Source organism: Harmonia axyridis, chromosome 7, assembly GCF_914767665.1.
Source record: "Harmonia axyridis chromosome 7, icHarAxyr1.1, whole genome shotgun sequence".
Classification (NCBI taxonomy): Eukaryota; Metazoa; Arthropoda; class Insecta; order Coleoptera; family Coccinellidae; genus Harmonia; species Harmonia axyridis.
In genome coordinates this window covers 5,056,487-5,077,086 of record NC_059507.1, presented here as the reverse complement: position 1 = coordinate 5,077,086, position 20,600 = coordinate 5,056,487, and the positions used below count along the sequence as shown (strand labels likewise).

Below are 20,600 nucleotides of genomic sequence, written 5' to 3'. Positions count from 1 at the left end.
AAATTGGCAGCTACATATGACAGATGCCTCTGTTCGTAGAGTGTTCAATTACAGGTTGGCTTGTTCAAATTAGGGCGAAGGTCGTTGATACTCTCAGTCGACTTCCTATGTATTTGATTTCAGCTTTATTATCTGCGTAGTAAGTGTGACTTAGGTAATTAGTGATGGAAAAAGTAAGCAAGTGCATTTTAATTATGGAATTAATTCGAGAGTCAAATGTTAACGACTTGGTTGTAATTTATAAACGCAATTTGGAAATTAAGCATCATTTTGCATTCCTGTCGAATAAAGTGATTGAAGTTATGAACCCAACTTCAAAAATGCATGGACTTATTTCATTTTTATAATAAAAATGGATATGCTCATCTGAAAATATAGAAATTAGTGAATTTCTTTCACACTAATTTATGAAAGTTGGAATGAAGGCTCCTAGGTTTTATGACCACAGAAGAATCCTCAGCAAATAACACTAGCTAATAATAACAATATATTCAGGTAGCTCATTGATGAAGACCAGAAATAACGGGTGTTTTTTTTTCGAAGTATATAACTTTAAGATGGCATTACTGTTCAAGATGGCGACCGATTTAACAGCTGTCAAGTGATTTATTCTCAGTTTGGTTTGGCAATTCATCTTGAATAGACTTACGCCTGAACAATTCTAGCAAATAGTGCAATTTTATTTCGAAAATAATGGTTTTGTGCGGAATACGTATCGCGCACTACGTCCATTAGCGATGAAGCGCACTTCTGGTTGAATGGCTACGTCAACAAACAAAACTGCCACATTTGGAGTGAAGCTAATCCTCAAGTGTATGTTGAAACACCGTTACATCCAGAAAAACTGACTGTTTGGTGCGCTTTATGGGCTGGTGGAATCATTGGTCCGTACTTCTTCAAAAACGATGATGGCCAGAACGTTACAGTCAATGGTGATCGGTATAGAGCCATGATTACTCACTTTTTCATTCCTGAATTGGACAACCATGATGTCCAGGAGCTGTGGTTTCAACAAGACGGCGCAACATGTCACACAGCTCGTTCCACAATCGATTTATTGAAAGACACGTTTGGTGACCGCCTAATTTCACGTTTTGGACTTGTGATTTGGTCTCCAAGATCTTGTGATTTATCATCGCTAGACTACTTTCTGTGGAGCTATGTAAAGTCATTGGTCTATGAGGATAAGCCACAAACCCTTTTGACCATTTGGAAGACAACATTCGCCGTGTTATTACCGATATACGGCCACAAAAGTTGGAAAAAGTCATCGAAAATTGGACGTCCAGATTGGACTACATCCGAGCCAGCCGTGGCGGTCATATGCCAGAAATCCTATTCAAAATGTAATGCCACAAGATTATCTTGCGGGTAAATAAAATTCATGTCAATCGAATAATCCATTGTTGTTTTATTGCAATTTAAAGTTCTATAGCTCTAAAAAAAAACACCCTTTAGTAGAAGCCCTAGGACCGAACCCTGTAGTACTCCCAGATCATTGGAAAACTCTTGACTTATTGACTTATGCGGTTTGAGAAGTATGCAGTCAAGCAATGAAACATATTCGGGACATTTTGTCTACGATGTATTTGTGCTAAAGGCAGTCCAAAGCTCCCGGGAGGTCAAAGAACAGACCAGCAACATAAGTTCTACTGGGCAAGCAAGTGTATACAAACTCAAAGAAGTCACAACAAGTTTTCTGGGTTGATTCTGGATAATTTTGAGTATTTGGTTAGATATCTCGTGTTCTAAATACGAGTGTTCCAAAAACTGATAAATGTTGATAGTATCGCGTCGTTTTTATGACATGTCACAGCACAGACATGGATGTTTAGACATTCAGAAGACTTAATTGCGTATATCGGATCAAAAATCTCTATGGGAAATTTAGTGCGAAAATTACAGGATTACTCATTTGAAAAGTACTCGATTTTCCTTTGAATGAAACATCTATTTTATCCAGTAACTAGATACAATCGAGAAATTTAGGTATATGCACATGTGGTAATCCTTTTGATCCCAATAATCTGATTCGGATTATTCAAACCATTCTTCGACTTAGGTACGTATTTTTTGAAAGCTGGAAACTTTATAGGATTAGTGAAGCTTTTCGGTAGAGCAAGTGCATAGGAGGATTTTCCTTTCAGAATGAAATTAGGGAAAATCCACTAATGTTCACTCCACATAATCTCCATTTTCACTGGCTGAAAAAAAAATCATTAAAAAAATCCTTTGGAAATAATTGACATGGAGAATTTAAGATTTCCTTGCGTTTGATAGACAATAATGCTTCCAAGTATATATTTTGTGGTTCAGAGGTTTATCAGGCTTTAAAAACTTGATTATGTTCCCACTGTATCGATGAACTTTACGTAAACACAAAATGTCACTTGAATTCTAAGATTTTATAATATCCAATGATTCACCACTGGAATCTATGAAAATATGACAGTGTAAGTAGGGATTCACAGGTTGGCTTGGTTTTCAAAACATTTGGCTTGAGCTTGACTTGATTTCAAGTCAAGTAGTAGTTTCAATCTCGAGTCAAGTCAATTATTTATTTATCAAGTATTTGAATCATATCAAGCTACTTGATTTGTAGCAGTTTTATTGTGTGTAGTGTCACATCAATAATAAAATTATGAAATGAGAAGGAACCTTGCAAAAAATACTTTAATTTATTAAAATTATTGTCTGAAACAACCTTAAATATCAACTTTTTTGAAATAGAAAGATGAATAAAATCTCTATAAATCATAACAAATTAAAAAATAATAAAAAAAGCCTCCTGATATTGAGAAACCTCCAGGCTTTGTTTGATTTCATAATTTTCCATCCTGGATCTAAGACACATGATGCATGTTATAGATTTGTCGCCTAACCTATTGCGGGTTTTTGTAACTTTAAGAGCAGCTCTTGAAAATTGTCTTTCAACAGAAGCTGAAGATTATGGCGTCGATAAAAAATCCTTGGCCATTTTATCCAAGTTTGAGAAGATATTTCTGAAACTACCAAAATTTACCAATAAATTTCATAGAAATGTGAGAACACTACTAATAAAGTCACACTGGCGAATGCTTCAGTCTCTCTGCTTATTTAGTCAAAGCGCGCACGAGATTGCTGAAATATATGCCGTGTGACGCGTGCATATCAAGCTCAAGTAATATCAAGTAGCTTGATATCAAGTCAAGCAATAAATATCTAAAATCAAGTCAAGCTCAAGTATGTAATTTTTCACGAGCTTGATTTTCAAGTCAAGTACACTGCGCAAAAGAATTGACGCACATTATGGAAATCTCAAATTTATTCTACAACTGAAGGTGTTCTCAGTGATAATTATTTTTATCAGAATTATGCATGCATATGTTATCTACTTTCAACGTTTTTCTTCAATACAGATGTTTTTTCCCAGCAGGAATAAAAAAGATGAGATTATCAGATTTTGAATGTATTGGCTCCATTCTGAAATCAATTATTCTCGATCAATTCTAGTGATCAATAGTTTTTCTTCCGTTTGATTTTCTACACTCGATCCCTATGCAACGCGAAACACGCAATTTAACCCAAGAGGAATGTGCCCAAGCGGTAGTTTTGCGAGAAGAAGGGTGGACATACACAAGAATTGCAGAAAGGTGGGAGTTTCCCATACAAGTGTGTCCAGAATGTTGCAGCGATTCAGGGAGACAGGCATGAATGTCCGAAGACCAGGACAGGGTAGACCACGGGTAACAACTGCCATTCAAGAACGTTACTTGATAGTTTCTTCGTTGAGACAACGGTTTGCAACCGCTCGCCTCCTTCAAAATCAGCTTGAGCAAACTCATAAGGTGGAAAATTGCACTCAGACAATAAGAAATCGCCTCAGAGAATATGATTTAAGGCCTCGTGTCGCGGCAAGAGGCCCAGCTCTTATCCCAGCCCATCGAAGGGCGCGTTTGGATTTTGCGAGAGAGCATATCCATTGGGGAGAGGCTGATTGGGAAAGAGTGCACTGAGCATATCTTTCATGTGGACGTCTGTATACAAGGGAACGTCGATCACAATGGTAGAGGCAGAATCTAGACTCATATGTGAAGAGAACTCTATCCCAATCAGCCTCTTCCCAATGTATATGCTCTCTCGCAAAATCCAAACGCGCCCTTCGATGGGCTGGGGTAAGAGCTGGGCCTCTTGCCACGACACGAGGCCTTAAATCATATTCTCTGAGGCGATTTCTTATTGTCTAAGTGCTAATTTGAACCCCATGAGTTTGCTCAAGCTGATTTTGAAGGAGGCGAGCGGTTGCAAACCGTTGTCTCAACGAAGAAACTCTCAAGTAACATTCTTGAATGGCAGTTGTTACCCGTGGTCTACCCTGTCCTGGTCTTCGGACATTCATGCCTGTCTCCCTGAATCGCTGCAACATTCTGGACACACTTGTATGGGAAACTCCAACCTTTCTGCAATTCTTGTGTATGTCCACCCTTCTTCTCGCAAAACTACCGCTTGGACACATTCCTCTTGGGTTAAATTGCGTGTTTCGCGTTGCATAGTGATCGAGTGTAGAAAATCAAACGAAAGAAAAACTATTGATCACTAGAATTGATCGAGAACAACTCATTTCAGAATGGAGCCAATACATTCAAAATCTGATAATCTCATCTTTTTTTATTTCTGCTGGGAAAAAACATCTGTATTGAAGAAAAACGTTGAAAGTGGATAACATATGCATGCATTATTTTGATAAAAATAATTATCATTGAGAACACCTTCAGTTGTAGAATAAATTTGAGATTTCCATAATGTGCGTTAATTCTTTTGCGCGGTGTAGTTGGTTGAAATGTCAAGCTACTTGGCTTGATGAATCCCTAATCTCGAATATAATTTAGAATGATGTGGAAATGATATACCGTGAAGGTGAGATATGTAGAATTCATAATTCACTGCTATTTCATTATCTATTCTTTCTCCGGAAGGCTGCTCGAATAACTGACAAGGCTTTATTTCTGACAGAAAAATATCGAGATTCAGCTAGAAAAACTCATTAAAATGAAACATTTATTTTCACTTCTTCTGAATGAGCAGGAAATAAAGCTAGCATTCAAACCTGTAATTTAATTCTTTCCGATTTTCATTAGAATCATTGTCCGCCAGTCAAAACATTATTATCCACACTTGAATATATAGCGAATGAAATTCGCTATAATAACCTGATCCCTCCTATCTGACATGACGTTCTCTAGCCGTTGTTTAGTCTGAATACTGAATTATTTCTGTTATTATCTAGCTCGAATAAATCGAATCGAATTCGAAGATCGTCCTTGAATTTTATTTCGCTGGTTTAAATTCCGCCGAAAAAATAGAATAGATGTAGCTAGGTACCTCTAGGAATCGTCGGAATCAATGAAAATGAAATAATACACGTCGATTTTTCATTTTAATTTACCGTATTTTAGAATAATAATCTAATATACAGGGTGAATTACTTTCGATTAATGACGTCACCGTCTTTTTTTTTAATGGAACACCCCCATTTTGTCTCAATTTTCCGATTACTCTAGCTGAGCTGATTCCCAAAATGTATCACATGTTGATTCCAATTGGTACAGTGTGGACAAAAATACAATAGTTTTGTGTGTGCTCATGAAGTAACGCGTTACATTCTTTATTAGTTAAATTAACAATATTATCAAAAATACTTAATGTCTAGCGGCAGTTGGTTTGAATGTAACACCCTATAGTTTGTTACATTTTTAGATTGATAAAAATGAGCTGTTTCTAAACATGTTTGGTACTTGTGGTCTAGCAGACAGAATATTAAATAAATTATTTCTTATTTTTATACATTTTTATTAATCTGAAAATGTAACAAACTACAGGGTGTTACATTCAAACCAATTGCCGCTAGACAATAAGTATTTCTGATAATATTGTTAATTTAACTAATAAACAATGTTACGCGTTACTTTATGAGCACTCACAAAACTATTGTATTTTTGTGCACCCTGTACCAATTGGAATCAACATGAGATACATTTTTGGAATCAGCTCAGCTAGAGTAATCGGAAAATTGAGACAAAACGGGGGTGTTCCATAAAAAAAATGACGGAGACATCATTACTCGAAAGTAATTCACCCTGTATATTAGATTATTATTTTAAAATACGTTAAATTAAAATAAAAAATCGACGTGTTTCAGGATTTTTTCTTGAAATGATCTGTTTAGCTAAAAATGAATTTGTTCCATACTTCACGGACACAGTGTATATATTTAGGGAATGGTCTGTATATCGCCGAGAATTTCAGAGAGGTTACTAGCGGTTCTGAATATTTCCTCTCCTAATATTTGTCATTGGTCAACAAAATTCTGCCTTGACAGAAGTTTGGAGGTTATTTACGGTTAATCTCTTGTAAATTGCAAACAACTCAAGTTCTTAATGGCTCTGAAGAGTATTTGTTTCAAAATTAAAATAATAAAGTCTTTGAGTGTCAGATGTCATGGAAAATGTTCATAAACAATATAATTAACAAATTAAAATGGCAAATGACAAGACGAGTGGGGGAACCTAACCAAAATAAAAGTAGGGTAGGTTTGGTGACAGATAATTCATTGAAGTGTGAGCAAATAGTCACCGTTTTTTGAGGAATGTTTTAAAATATTTTGATGATTTTTTTGATTTGGCTTTATCTTTGATTATTATCATATATCAAGTAGAGTTCAGTAATCTTATACCTTCAAAATTGTATTCGTGAAAAGGATACTGCCAGCCTCAATACGAAACGAAAATAATTCAGAACATGCCTTTTGAGAAAATCGAGGAAAAAATGGACTTATTTACATTTTTCAAGGGTCATTTTTAAAAATTGCAGTGTCTTTCGGACCACCTGAAGAACGATCCGTAATTTCGCAAAAGATTCAAAAACTTTTCGGAAAATCAATAAAAATTAATCGTACAATTATCTAGAACGATTTTCAAGATATGGTCTTTACTTTGAACAATTATAAACATGAAACGTTTCGAAAAAAGTGGCAAACGTCAAAGAGTACCACAGATGACAATTGGGGTATTTAGAAATCCGAGTTTCTTGTAGATTATGAGTATGAAATAAAAAATGGGCATTCCCATTTGAAAAAAACAAGGTGAAGTCGTGTTTCACAACTTTCGGACCAGTCTATAGAGTCAAAAATAATTTTAGCTTATACATCAAAATTTTGAATCAAATTTCAGGAGTTACCGACCGATCGGGCACTATCGACTCACCCTGTATATACAGACCATTAACTTACTAACCAAAGTAACCAAGGAGACATATACCCTCAGCGACAAAGTATGGATCAATGCGGTATAGCAACCAATTTCTTTCTGGAAGCTATCATCATATTTCTAAAGAAATTTCGCACAATTATATTTCACACAAAGAGTTATGTGGGAAGGATCAGACTTTTCAGCAAGGATTTGGTAGCAAATTAATAGCAGACGTTGCGGAAAATAAATTTTTCCCTTGTCAGGGCTCTAGAACATGGAATGGATTCATAGAAATAACAAATAACACAACCTGAAAGCAAAGTGTAGGCATTACATTAAATTGAAATACACATTAATTTGTGAACTCGAATATGGAAATGATATGAAAGAATCAATGTTTTATTCTATACATAACAATTATTAACAAGCTACCAAATTGTATCTTCCTTGAATCATAATGGTAAATATGTAGATAACTCTCCAAATAGAATTACATAATACGATAATTGTGATATCGCGAGATAATATTATCAATTAAAACAATCAGTTATCAGATCATACATAATTGATATAAAAAAATAGTGGAACATCTCTCCAAATCTCTGGTTAAGTTATCCTCACGTTTCAACTGAAGTTAAGTGTGAATATAAAGGGTTTCCCAATAAGAGGTTCCATTTTCAAAATCCCACTTTCTAGGCGCTGCCATTTAAGCCACTTTTGACATTTGACAAGTAGCTTGATATGATTCAAGTACATGATAAATAAATACTTGACTTGAGATTGAAAAACTACTACTAAACTGGTAGTTTCCGAAATATCTTTCCAAAGGATTTTTAATCAACGCCAGCATCTTCAGCTCCTATTGAAAAACAATTTTCTAGAGCTGCTCTTACAGTTACAAAAACCCGCAATAGGTTAGGCGACAAATCTATAAGATGCCTCATGTGTCTTAGATCCTGGATAAAATTATGAAAATTAAACAAAGCCTGGAGGTTTCTCAATATTAAGAAACTTTGTTTTTTTTTAATATTTTTAATTTTGTTATGATTTATAGTGATTTAAGTAATTTATGTTTATATTTCAAAAAAGTTGATATTTTCGGTTCATTTATAAAATTAGTTCAATTAGTTGAAATTATGTGAAGCTCAAGCCAAGTAGCTTGAAAATCAAGCCAAGCCATGAATCCCTAAAACTGGTGAAAAAATTTGAGGTGTTGGAGCAAGTTGTTGATTGAATGCCTTCCCTTAAAAACTATCATATCTTATTTTTTTAGATAACTAATGAAGGTAGGAGTTTAGCCGCTAGAAAACGAGCAGATGCTGTGCTGGCGTTTTGCCACTATAAAACACTCGAGCGAAGTAGTCGTATATAATAATATCATAATCGTATATAATATCAGAAGATATGAAGTGGTATGAATGTTTATTACTTTGGTAATTTCACAAATAGCATTTGTGGACAAGATCACGAGCTACCAGACGAGAGATTTTGTCAAACTAAGTGTCATCAGTGAGATTTCGAAAAAGCACCAACCTTGAATAATACTACGAAAAATGTCTCTGTGTTGAAAATGAATTAACGAATTCACTTTCGATGAACGTTTCGAGCTTAAACTTTCTGAACCAGAACATACCTTTGGTAAATACCGTTTGTTATTCCTGCGCCTACTTCGAAACTTGGGACAACTGTGGAAACCACCCCTAGCAACAAACCCAGAATATACGGCAGTCGAATTATGATGTCAGATGGAGATGGAGAATTATGAGTTCGTCTTTTCTCGGGGGGAGATGGGAAAATCCCTCGTAAAATTCATATAGGATAGGATTTCCATCCTAGAATATTGCAAATTGAAAAAATTTTAAATTAAAAATCGGAGACCAACATATTTTTACATTCGAAATTGGTCAGAAACCTACCATCGTTAGACTCAGAAGCAAAATTCTATTAGTCATTCTTGACAGTTATACAGGGGGTTAGATGAGTATGCTAAGCATCGGAGATACAGGCAGGGATTCACGGCTTGGCTTGATTTTCAAGCTACTTGGCTTGAGCTTGACTCAATTTCAACTAATTGAACTAATTGTATAAATGAACCGAAAATATCAACTTTTTTGAAATAGAAACATAAATTGAATCCAAACAAATCAGAACAAAATAAAAAATAATAAAAAAACAAAGTTTCTTAATATTGGGAAACCTCCAGGCTTTGTTTGATTTTCATAATTTTATCCAGGATCTAAAACACATGAGGCATCTTATAGATTTGTCGCCTAACCTATTGCGGGTTTTTGTAACTGTAAGAGCAGCTCCGGAAAATTGTCTTTCAACAGGAGCTGAAGATGCTGGCGTTGATAAAAAATCCTTTGCCATTTTGGCCAAGTTTGGAGAGATATTTCTGAAACTACCAAAATCTACCAATAGATTTCAAAGAAATGTGAGGAAACTACTAATAAAGTCACACTGGTGAATGCTTCAGTCTCTCGGCGCTCGAGGAATCCCCTTATTTAGTCTAACCGCGCACGAGATTGCAGAAATATATGCCGTACATATCAAGCTCAGGTATTATCAAGTAGCTTGATATCAAGTCAAGCAATAAATATCTAAAATCAAGTCAAGTCAAGCTCAAGTATGTAATTTTTCACGACCTTGATTTTCCAGTCACGTATTAGATTAAAATGTCAAGCTACTTGGCTTGATGAATCCCTAGATACAGGGTGATGTTGGCCTAAATTTCTCATATCCATAACTTGGGAATCAGCTGTCGCATTTAATTAAAATTTTGTGAGTTTGTTCATTTCATACAACTCTTCAAAACTATTCTCTTAGACTTCGAAATCTTCATTTTTTATAACTTTTAGGGGGATGTTTTTACTGCTATAAAAAATACATAATTCAATTAATGACAACAAGTGATCTTTCTGAAAGGCCTGATGAATAACCTACATTTAACCACTCATGTAAAACCCTGTATAGTCTAATTAAAATTAATTCACGGATGAGGCACACCAAAAGTCCAATAATTGACATTATTATTTTCAAAACTGTAAACGACGCCATACTCATAGATTGAATTTTCCACGAATGGTAAATATTTGTCGATCAACAGCACGAATTCTAGATAATTTCATTCCCATTTGTGCTTCATTGATGTCTATGGGGATTAAATATCGAAGGGAGCTCATTGTGTAACAGAGAATGAGGACAAAATATTTATGCCATACTAACAGGCCAATTGAAAAGTCCCCGGTCTACCATAGTAAAACACATTTTTTCGGCAAAATTCGATTTTATTATTCGATATAGTTGCCTTCGAGGGCGATACAGCGATTATAGCGATCTTCCAACTTTTAGATACCATTTTTGTAGTACGATTTGTCTTTCGCTTCGAAATAGGTCTCAGTTTCGGCGATTACTTCTTCATTGGTGCTAAATTTCTTTCCAGCGAGCATTCTTTTGAGGTCTGAGAACAGGAAAAGTCGCTGGGGGCCAGATCTGGCGAGTACGGTGGATGCAGAAGCAATTCGAAGCCCAATTCATGCAATTTTGTCATTGTTTTCATTGATTTGTGACACGGTGCATTGTCTTGATGAAACAGCAACTTTTTTTTCTTCCAATGGGCCGTTTTTTAACGATTTCATCCTTTAAAAGATCCAATAACGCTATATAATAATCGCTGTTGATGGTCTGGCTCTTTTGGAGGTAATCAATGAATATTATACCTTGCACATCCCAGAATACTGATGCCCTAACCTTGCCAGCTGACTGTTGTGTTTTTCCACTCAGCTATTGGACTCCGGAGTGAATTGATTCATCCATTGTCACATATCGACGCAAAAATTCAGCTTTATTGAACTTAAACAGCTTCAAACACTGCTCAGAATCATTAACACGTTGTTGCTTTTGATCGATTGTGAGCTCGCGCAGAACCCATTTTCCATACAGCTTTCTCACTTGAATGATATGTACACTTTCAGATGATATCTTCACAATGTCTGCTATCTCGATCAACTCCACTTTACGGCCATTCAAAATTATTTTGTGAACTTCTTTGATTTTTTCGTCAGTGACAGCCTCTTTTGGGCGTTTAAACTTAAAAGCATACCAATCAATGATGGTTGATTTTCCTGTAGCAGACCCTGGAAACTCTTCATCAAGCCAAGATTTTGCTTCAACTGTATTTTTTCCCTTCAAAAAGCAATATTTTATCAGCACACGAAATTCTTTTTTTCCATCTTTTTTCAAATAACAAAAGTAGCTACACTCACAACGCAGTATCTCACAAACTAATGGTAGGACTGCTGTCAAATTTTGACACGTATAGTTTGAAGGTTGGTACTAACTAAAAATCATATGGATTTAATACTAGCACCCTCATCTGTGCATCAGACCAGGGACTTTTCAATTGGTTTCCAACCACCATGAGAGAACAATCCTCTACTCTGCTAGCTTCACCGTTAAGAAAGTAGAACCCAACAATAAAGAAAAATCTTTCCGGTTGACCTCATTTCGACCAAACAAAAAACAGAACTAAGATATCAAGGTGCATACAGAAAAAGTTTCGTCTTTTTACCATTTCAACCTGGCATAAATGAATTATTGATGTACAATTAATTCCCTGTTGTTCCTTTCCTCGATTAAATTCAAGGTCCACCGACTACATTCCTTTTTTTTTCAGAAAATTCACAGACGTTCCAACAAATCAAATCAGGATGACAATGGTTGTGGGAATTTTTCGGTTAATAGCTTGTTGCTACTGCCAGATGTCTCAAATTTTCGAATTCTACGAATAATCGATCGAAGTTCAATTTACATGGTTTGGGCCATTGGAATCAGGCAACCAATTTGGACTAAGCCAACCTTTCTTATATACAGGGTTATAATTATTTAGAGGGGCACTACAGGGATATCGAAAACCGTCAGAGATACAGGGTGGCTTGAATTACAAAAAAGTTACGTTCTTCAGGGATTAGTGTGTTGGAGTTGACAGATCCAAAATATCTCTATTGGTTCTCTATTGGATATCTCGAAAAAATTGAATATCGAGATTTTCTTTCTTCTGTATAACTCATTTGTTTCTGGAGATAACTACACGAAATTCGATTTGTAGTCATTATCCGAGTCATTATCCAATATAGAGATTCTAATGGAGTCGTCAGATTTTTTCTGTTTCCCATTGTTTGAGAGACGCGATAGTCAATTTTTTTTCTTATGGGCGCCATATTAGGTTTCCTTATGAGGTGATAAAGAAAAAAATTACGATTTCAACTATGTATCACACTCTACAAAAATATCGAGTCTAGGTATGCAAATTTGAAGAGTTATTATGTGAAATCATGACTTGACTATCGCTTCTCTGAAACAATGGAAAACAGAAAAAATCTGAAGACACCATTAGTATCTCTATTTTGGATAATGGCTACAAACCGAATTTTGTGAAGTTACCTCCAAATACAAATGAGTTATACAGAAAAAAAAGAAAATTTCTTTTTTCAGTTTTTTCGAGATATCTCGGGAACCATTGGAGATATTTTGGATCTGTTAACATCAACACACTCATCCCTAAACAACGCAACTTTTTTGTAATTTAAGCCACCCTGTATCTCTAACGGTTTACGATATCCCTGTAGTGGCCCTCTAAATAGTTCTAACCATGTACAGGGTGTTCTGATTTGTTTCCGACAAACTGAAACGGGAGATAGATCACATCATTTCAAGCAAAAAAGTTCCTATGAACATGGGTCCGGAAATGCTTCGTTTCCGAGATACAGGGTGTTAAAGTTGAAAAAATAATTCGCGTTTTCTTAAATATCTTTCGACTGATTCCAAATAATTGCATGAAAGTTGGTACATAGGGTTTTTTGAGGTGAGAAATTCAAATTTGTGGTCGATTTGGTTGTATTTTCTAGAGGGCGCCACTGGCAATCATTTCATCCCCTTTAAACCGTAGCAACTTTTTTGTGCTACCCTGTACGTCATTCTGGACTAAAAAAAATCGATTCCCCTGACTTTTCTAGTTAAAAAAGGTATAACTCATTTAAGTTGCTAGGGGCAACCGTTTCAGAGAAAAACGCATTTAAAGCCAAATCCATATTTTTGTAATCTCTAAAACATGTAGAAACAAATTTGTAATAATTTTAAATTAAATATTTTTTAGAAGTAACAATTTAGAACAAAACAAAATAACATAATAATTTTTAAAGAAGGTGTTCGAAATGTCCACCGTTCTGTTGAATGCACAAATGACATCTTCGAATGATTGATTGTTTTACATTCAACAATTGTTGCGGCAATAGATTTAAAATGGCTATACACAATGACAGATTTAAAGTGTGTTAGGTTCAGATGTCATTAATTATAATTATAGTTAACTAAGTTAATAGCTTATCAACAAATACAGGAAAATGGTATTGGTTACCAAAGGCCCGAACGAAGCATACAAAGAAGAAATCATCTATAGAGAAATAGGATTTTGATTTTACAGACCTTCGAAGAAAATAAAAACTCAGTATTCGTAAAGCATCCCAACAACGCAATATTTCAGGAAACAGAATATTCAGAACACTTAAAAACAACAATTACATAGCATACCACTTCTACTTATTAGTGGGCAATAGAAAATCTGCATGCATTTCGCCTCAGAAATTTTCAAAATGAATTTAAATTTAATATTTGAATAGGAATAATTTCATGAAAGGATTTCGAAGCAGTCAAAACATATTAAAGAAAACGCGAATTATTTTTTCAACTTAAACACCCTGCATCTCGGAAACGAAGCATTTCCGGACCCATGTTCATAGGAACTTTTTTGCTTAAAATGATGTGATCTATCACCCATTTCAGTTTGTCGGAAACAAATCAGAACACCCTGTATATTATTTAAGTATTCATATAGTCTAAGCGATTCCGATTGCCCAGATGGAATGAAAGTGTGAAGGCCGTTTCATACAAAGTAACATCACGAATTCGCATCTGTATTCGAATGAATATTCACGTGTTTTTATAAATATACTATTTCCATAAATAATCGCGGATACCCTTGAAGTAATTTCTGAAAATTTTCAGGTACAATAAATAATGAAACCGAAATATCGCCGATAAAAATCAAGGTTCTTGAATAAAATATAAGACGACTATTTTTATTGGTCCTAGAAAAAAATTCTCACTCAATTTGTTGGCTTTAAACTTCCAAGCACATCCATTCTAATTATGGATTATTCAATACTTTCATTCGAATTAAATTTCCTAGGTAGCCATTCGTCTAGTTGAATTTTTAATGAACCGAGTTTTCAAACATCATTACTTATCTGGAATTAAGCATTGAATAATTGAGAGTTTGTAGGTGGAATTGATTACATATTTCCACTATCTGGAATAATTTATGAGATTGATCGTGCAATAAAAAAAACGAGGTCAGAATATGGACTTTTGAAACATAAAGGGTGTTTTTTTTTCGAGGTATATAACTTTAAGTTGGCATTATTGTTCAAGATGGCAACCGTGACGACCGGCTGTCAAGTGATTTATTCTCAGTTTGGTTTGGCTTTGGCAATTCATCATGAATAGACTCACGCCTGAACAACGCTTGCAAATAGTGCAATTTGAGATTGCCGTCCCGATTTTCATAAGCGAATTTTGTTTAGCGATAAAGCGCACTTCTGGTTGAATGGCTACGTCAACAAACAAAACTGCCGCATTTGGAGTGAAGCTAATCCTCAAGTGTATGTCGAAACGCCGAACATCCAGAAAAACTGACTGTTTGGTGCGCTTTATGGGCTGATGGAATCATTGGTCCGTACTTCTTCAAAAACGATGATGGCCAGAACGTTACAGTCGATGGTGATCGGTATAGAGCCATGATTACTAACTTTTTCATTTCTGAATTGAACAACCATGATGTCCAGGAGCTGTGGTTGCAACAAGACGGCGCAACATGTCACACAGCTCGTGCCACAATCGATTTATTGAAAGACACGTTTGGTGACCGCCTAATTTCACGTTTTGGACCTGTGAATTGGCCTCCAAGATTTTGTGATTTAACACCGCTAGACTACTTTCTGTGGGGCTATGTAAAGTCGTTGGTCTATGCGGATAAGCCACAAACCCTTGACCATTTGGAAGACAACATTCGCCGTGTTATTGCCGGTATATACAGCCACAAATGTTGGAAAAAGTCATCAAAAATTGGACAACCAGATTGGACTACATCCGAGCCAGCCGTGGCGGTCATATGCCAGAAATCATATTTAAAATGTAATGCCACAAGATTATCTTGCGGATAAATAAAATTCATGTCAATCGAATAATCCATCGTTGCTTTATTGCAATTTAAAGTTCTATAGCTCTAAAAAAAACACCCTTTACTATAAGCAGTAAGGTTGGACACACTGATGACGTTTAAGTCCTCAAATTCGATTTTGACCGTCCGCTCGAAAGCTTATAACTTCACGTCAATGATTTATTCCAAAAATGGCTTTTTGACATTCAAGATTTTTGTTGTTTATCGACCTTATTCCGTTAACTTTGGAAAATGATACATATGAAATTATCGTCGAAAAAACCGTTAAATTTCCATAGATGTAAACGTCAAATTCGCAGATTTCAATTGTTGTCAATTCCCAAACGAATTCTAGCCTGAAAGCTTTCACATGTTATTTTTAAGCGGTGATCCTAAAAAATGCATCTGACTGTCAGCTTTCCAATGGCAGGGATAATTTCAAATTTTATCTACTATGTAGTAGTGAAAACGACGATGCAAATGGTGTGATTTCAAATAAAAACGTATGCAGTGGTTGAATAATAATATGCATATAACAGAACGTGCCGAGTTCTACATACATATACAGGGTGGCCATTTGAAAACGAAACAGACGAGATTACAGACGAAATAAAGTTTTTCGATAGAAATGCTCGGACAGGTCGATTTCTGTTTCGAGGGGGACAACTTAAGATGTAGGTTACGGACGCATAGCGCTTCAACCCTTGCTGCTACAACCCCCACCCCCAATTTTTGAATAGGGAAGATGGGGTGAGTGATACCTCAATTTAAAGGTATTTTTATACTGATTTCAGCACAGTAATTGTTTTTTCATTTTATGCATTAGTTCTCGAAATATTCATGCGTTAGTTAGTTAGGAAGGAAGCCACAGTCATGGTTGTTTTGAAGCTCAAAGAGTCGATTTTTCACAAAACACTACCAGTGCCATGAAAACACCACTTCATTTTCAAATACTTAGTTAAGAATATTTCGAGAACTAATGCATAAAATGAAAAAACAATCACTCTGCTGAAATCAGTATAAAAATACCTTTCAAATGAGGTATCACTCACCCCATCTTTCCTATTCAAAATTTGGGGCTGAGGGTTGTAGTAGCAAGGGTTGAAGCGCTATGCGTCCGTAACCTACATCTTAAGTTGTCCCCCTCGAAACAGAAATCGACCTGTCCGAGCATTTCTATCGAAAAACTTTATTTCTTCTGTAATCTCGTCTGTTTCGTTTTCAAATGGCCACCCTGTATACTTTTTACTGTAAATAGAATGAGATCGTTCCCCAGCTTATTTGACCATGTTGAAACCGAAATTTTTGACCTATTTAGCCTCTATAGGATGTTACGATCGACTTTTCTACCTGTCCACCGTGGCCTTTTTGGCACTTACGGTTGGAACATTCTATATTTTGGGTGAATAACCAGAAATACAGTAAATTCTCTGTTGTGTTTATTTTTAACGATTTGAAAACGTGCAGAATGACCTAAGGTAGAAGCGCTTTAGCCTATTCACAATTCAAGGGAAAAATACAGGGTGTATAGGATCATGAGTTCAGGGGCGTATATTTCACATCAGAATTATACGTTTTCGCCGATGAACTTATGTTCATAGGTCTTCCAGTATTGAAATATAGGCTACGTTTTGGGGTTTAAATTGTCCAGTATCTCGAGTGATTGTGAAAAATCTTCGGGAGATATTTTTTAGCGGTCGAGCTACCATCTACTTTTTTGTACGCGCCCCTTATATATGAGATAGATTCTTTAATTTGTTAATTAATTCTTAAAAAATATATATAGGTAATAATAAAAATAATATTCTGAATTTTAAACCAACCTAGGTAAATTTATATGAATCTATGTATATGCTCCCAACCATGATATAATAATTATTCTTATATCATGTTTCCCGCATCATCTACTGGTAGGTTGGTCCATGTCTTTAGCACATCTGTTTTTCGGTTTGCCTCCCGGTCAGCAGATCATCATATGTTCTCGATAATATACCTCAGAAGTCGTTCTTTGTAAATATTTTGAACACCGTTTTATTTTTGTGTGTTCAAATTTCAAAATAAAAAAAATAGGATGAGCATTGACGTAATGTTGTAAAATCAGGTGTAATTCTGGACTTATACCATAGAGAATTTTATTATATGAGAATCTTATTAGTAGGAGATAACAAAAATCTCTGTCTATCTAATCTGTGTTTAGAGGTTATTTGCGGGGAGGGGTTAAATATTGCCAAAATTCAAAAAGAAATAAGATGGACAAGAAGTATATTTACAAAAAAATGGTAAATTTCAATAAAATAAACTCCGATTTATAGTTGATTCGAATTTCATGTGAGTGGTGACCTTGTTTTGAGAAAACCACGACGTTCTATATTTTCATGGCTTATCACCAGGACCAGGAAGTTTTAACTTACATCACTACGAAAATTACAGGAAATATTTTTGTAGATATTGAATTCGAAGATTTTCAGCACAGCTTCGATTGGCGTTCAAATTCAATTTGTATTTCGCTTAATTTCAATAGTGTGAGAAATTTCAAAAGAGTGATAATTTCCAAATTCTTCTTGACAATAACAAACCAAAATTAAGACTTGTTAAATTTGCATCAACTCTTCGAGGTATACTACATACAGGGTGTTTCCTAATTGAATGTCAATATTTATGGGAGTGATTTTTGGGCCCATTTTGAAAAAAACTTCATATGAACATATGTCTTACCTTTTGAGATACAGGGTGGTAAAGTTTGAAAATTGAAAATTGGTGGGACTGACATGTTTCTGGGATTTGTTTTAAGCACAGGAAGAGAAGAAATTAATATCATTAAAGTACAACCCCAATTTAAAAAACAAACCATCAAGCCTTCATGTAAACAAATTATGAAAAAACGGGGAAAAAACAAATGTGTGGTTATCCTTTGATTTAGATAATACTCGTATGAAATTGAAAAGTGTTTTCCTCGGTGAGAAGCCACTAGAATAACCACAATCTACACAGCTCATACCATTCCAACAGGATTCCTGGATTGAAGCCAATGAACTGCAATAAATTACGGAACTGAATTTTCCGCATACATAAATGAGTTTATAAAACGAGCTAATAATGGAAAAATTGAGATGACTCAGCGATTGTCATTCAAGTTTACGAGAAAAAAGAACAAGTAGGCATATAGCGAGGCATATAGCCAGCTCAGTGTCATTCCTCATGGATTGACTAGACTACGTCTTCACTCGATGGAATTCCATTTCAAATCGAAAATAAAATGACAGTAATTACACCTCCACTTTTCAATACTATAAATTACAATTGTTTCAGTACACAGCAGCTTCTTCAGATACTTCAAATTTTATATTTCAAATAATTTATAAATAGTTAGAAAAAATGTGAAATCTGAAAAAGGTAGTGCGTAACGAAACAATCAAAATTTGTAGAATTAAAAATGGAAATGAAATAACTGTCATTTGCTTAGGTCTCGGCTTAGGTTATAGAGGGTTTCAAATTCAAATAAACAGAGTGTTCCCAAATTGAAGGTACAAATGAAAATGAAAAATTCCTTGGTTAATTTTAAGAAAAGCTGTCATATAAACATGGGTCTGCAAACGCTTTGTTTTCGAAATACAGGGTGTTTCTTGTAGTCTTACTTTTTCGTGATGATTACACCATTTTATCGAATCTTCGCTACTGATTGTGTACATAAATACCAGAACTTATAAGGACTTTGTTCATCACAGCTTACTAACTGGATCTTTATAATAATTTGGATTTTTCTGAAAATTACTAGAAAATTATTTGAAATTTTTTTCTCGAAATCAGAAGCAGTTACGAGAAAACTACAAGGACTCAAAAAGTCTCTTAAGTTTCTTCTCAAATTCCTCTTAACTACCAGTGGTCCACAAAAAAAAATTCTGGAGGGCACTATTCGATAAAAAATATCACCCTGTAGAATTGCATTTAGAATTGACACATTCCATGATAGCAACTTCAAATTGAAATGTCTATGTCAAATTGAAGTTGAATATCTTGTGGTGCTTTGAGAAAAAAAAACTTGAAAAACAATCAAACTTCAACACCCTGTATCTCGAAATGGGTAGCAGATACGAGAAAACTACAAGGACCCAAAAAGTGTTTTAAATTCCTCTAAACTACCAGTGGTTTTCCAAAAAAAATTCTGGAGGAAAAAAGCAGGCACTGTTCCAGAAAAAATATCACCCAGTAGATTTGCATTGAAAATTAACATATTGCATGATGGAAACTTTGAATTGAAATACCTATCTATGTCAAATTAAAGTTGAATATCTTGAGTTGCTTCGAGAGAAAACTTGAGAAACAGTAAAACTTCAACACCCTGTATCTCGAAAACAAAGCGTTTGTGGTTTCATGTTTATGGAACTTTTTTTTTTTAAATGATACGAGGTGACTGTCATTTGAGTTTGTACCTCCAATTTGGAAACATCCCCTATGTAGTAGGATTCAAAAGTTGTAAACATAAGAACTCTCATTTTATTTTCACGCAAATTTAGTTATAAAAGATTAATTTTTACCTTCTTCAGCCCGTTGTTGTGGTGAATAAGCAGAGCATTCCCGTTAAAAAGTGACTTCCCCCTAATAACAACCAAATTGGGAAAAATCACCCCCAAATCGTTCAAGTTTTGCAGAGCGAACACCAAAACATATCCGGTCACCTCCTTCAGCTCCGGAAAAGTGGGAAAATTCACTCCGTCCCTTTGAAACAGAAGGATCCTCAAATAACCGACAATTTTCGTGCAATTCTTCAACTTGTCGAACTGCTGAACACGATTCCTCACGTCCACAGATCGACATAACTTGGCACTTATACATGCACAGCACAGACACAGGATGAGAAAAAAGGCCCTAGAAAACATTTTTTCTCACATGGTTGCGTGTCAATTATCCACACATTTCATGAATGGTAGAAAACACGTATTTTTACGCTCGCTACGCACGTCCGCGTTGCACATGCTCTCCGTTCTGAACCCATGTGCGTTATCGGGCATTCTCTCGTTCCGATAAAAGGTCTCTTCACGGATTTCGCCGAAATTCAGATACATGAACCGAGAGCCGACGATGCTTCCTTATTGGCCACG

The 20,600-nt window shown here is 35.3% G+C and overlaps 1 protein-coding gene across 1 annotated transcript in view; it reads right to left on the bottom strand.

Annotated features, from left to right (window-relative positions):
- Positions 1-20,535, bottom strand: part of LOC123684007 (insulin-like peptide receptor) — an 81,989-nt gene extending 61,454 nt beyond the window's left edge. Inside the window, exon 1 of the mRNA XM_045623086.1 lies at positions 20,037-20,535. Coding sequence (XP_045479042.1) covers positions 20,037-20,378 — 342 coding nt within the window. The 5' untranslated portion in view covers positions 20,379-20,535. The remainder of the gene's footprint in view (positions 1-20,036) is intronic.
- Between the last annotated feature and the right edge of the window lie 65 nt (positions 20,536-20,600).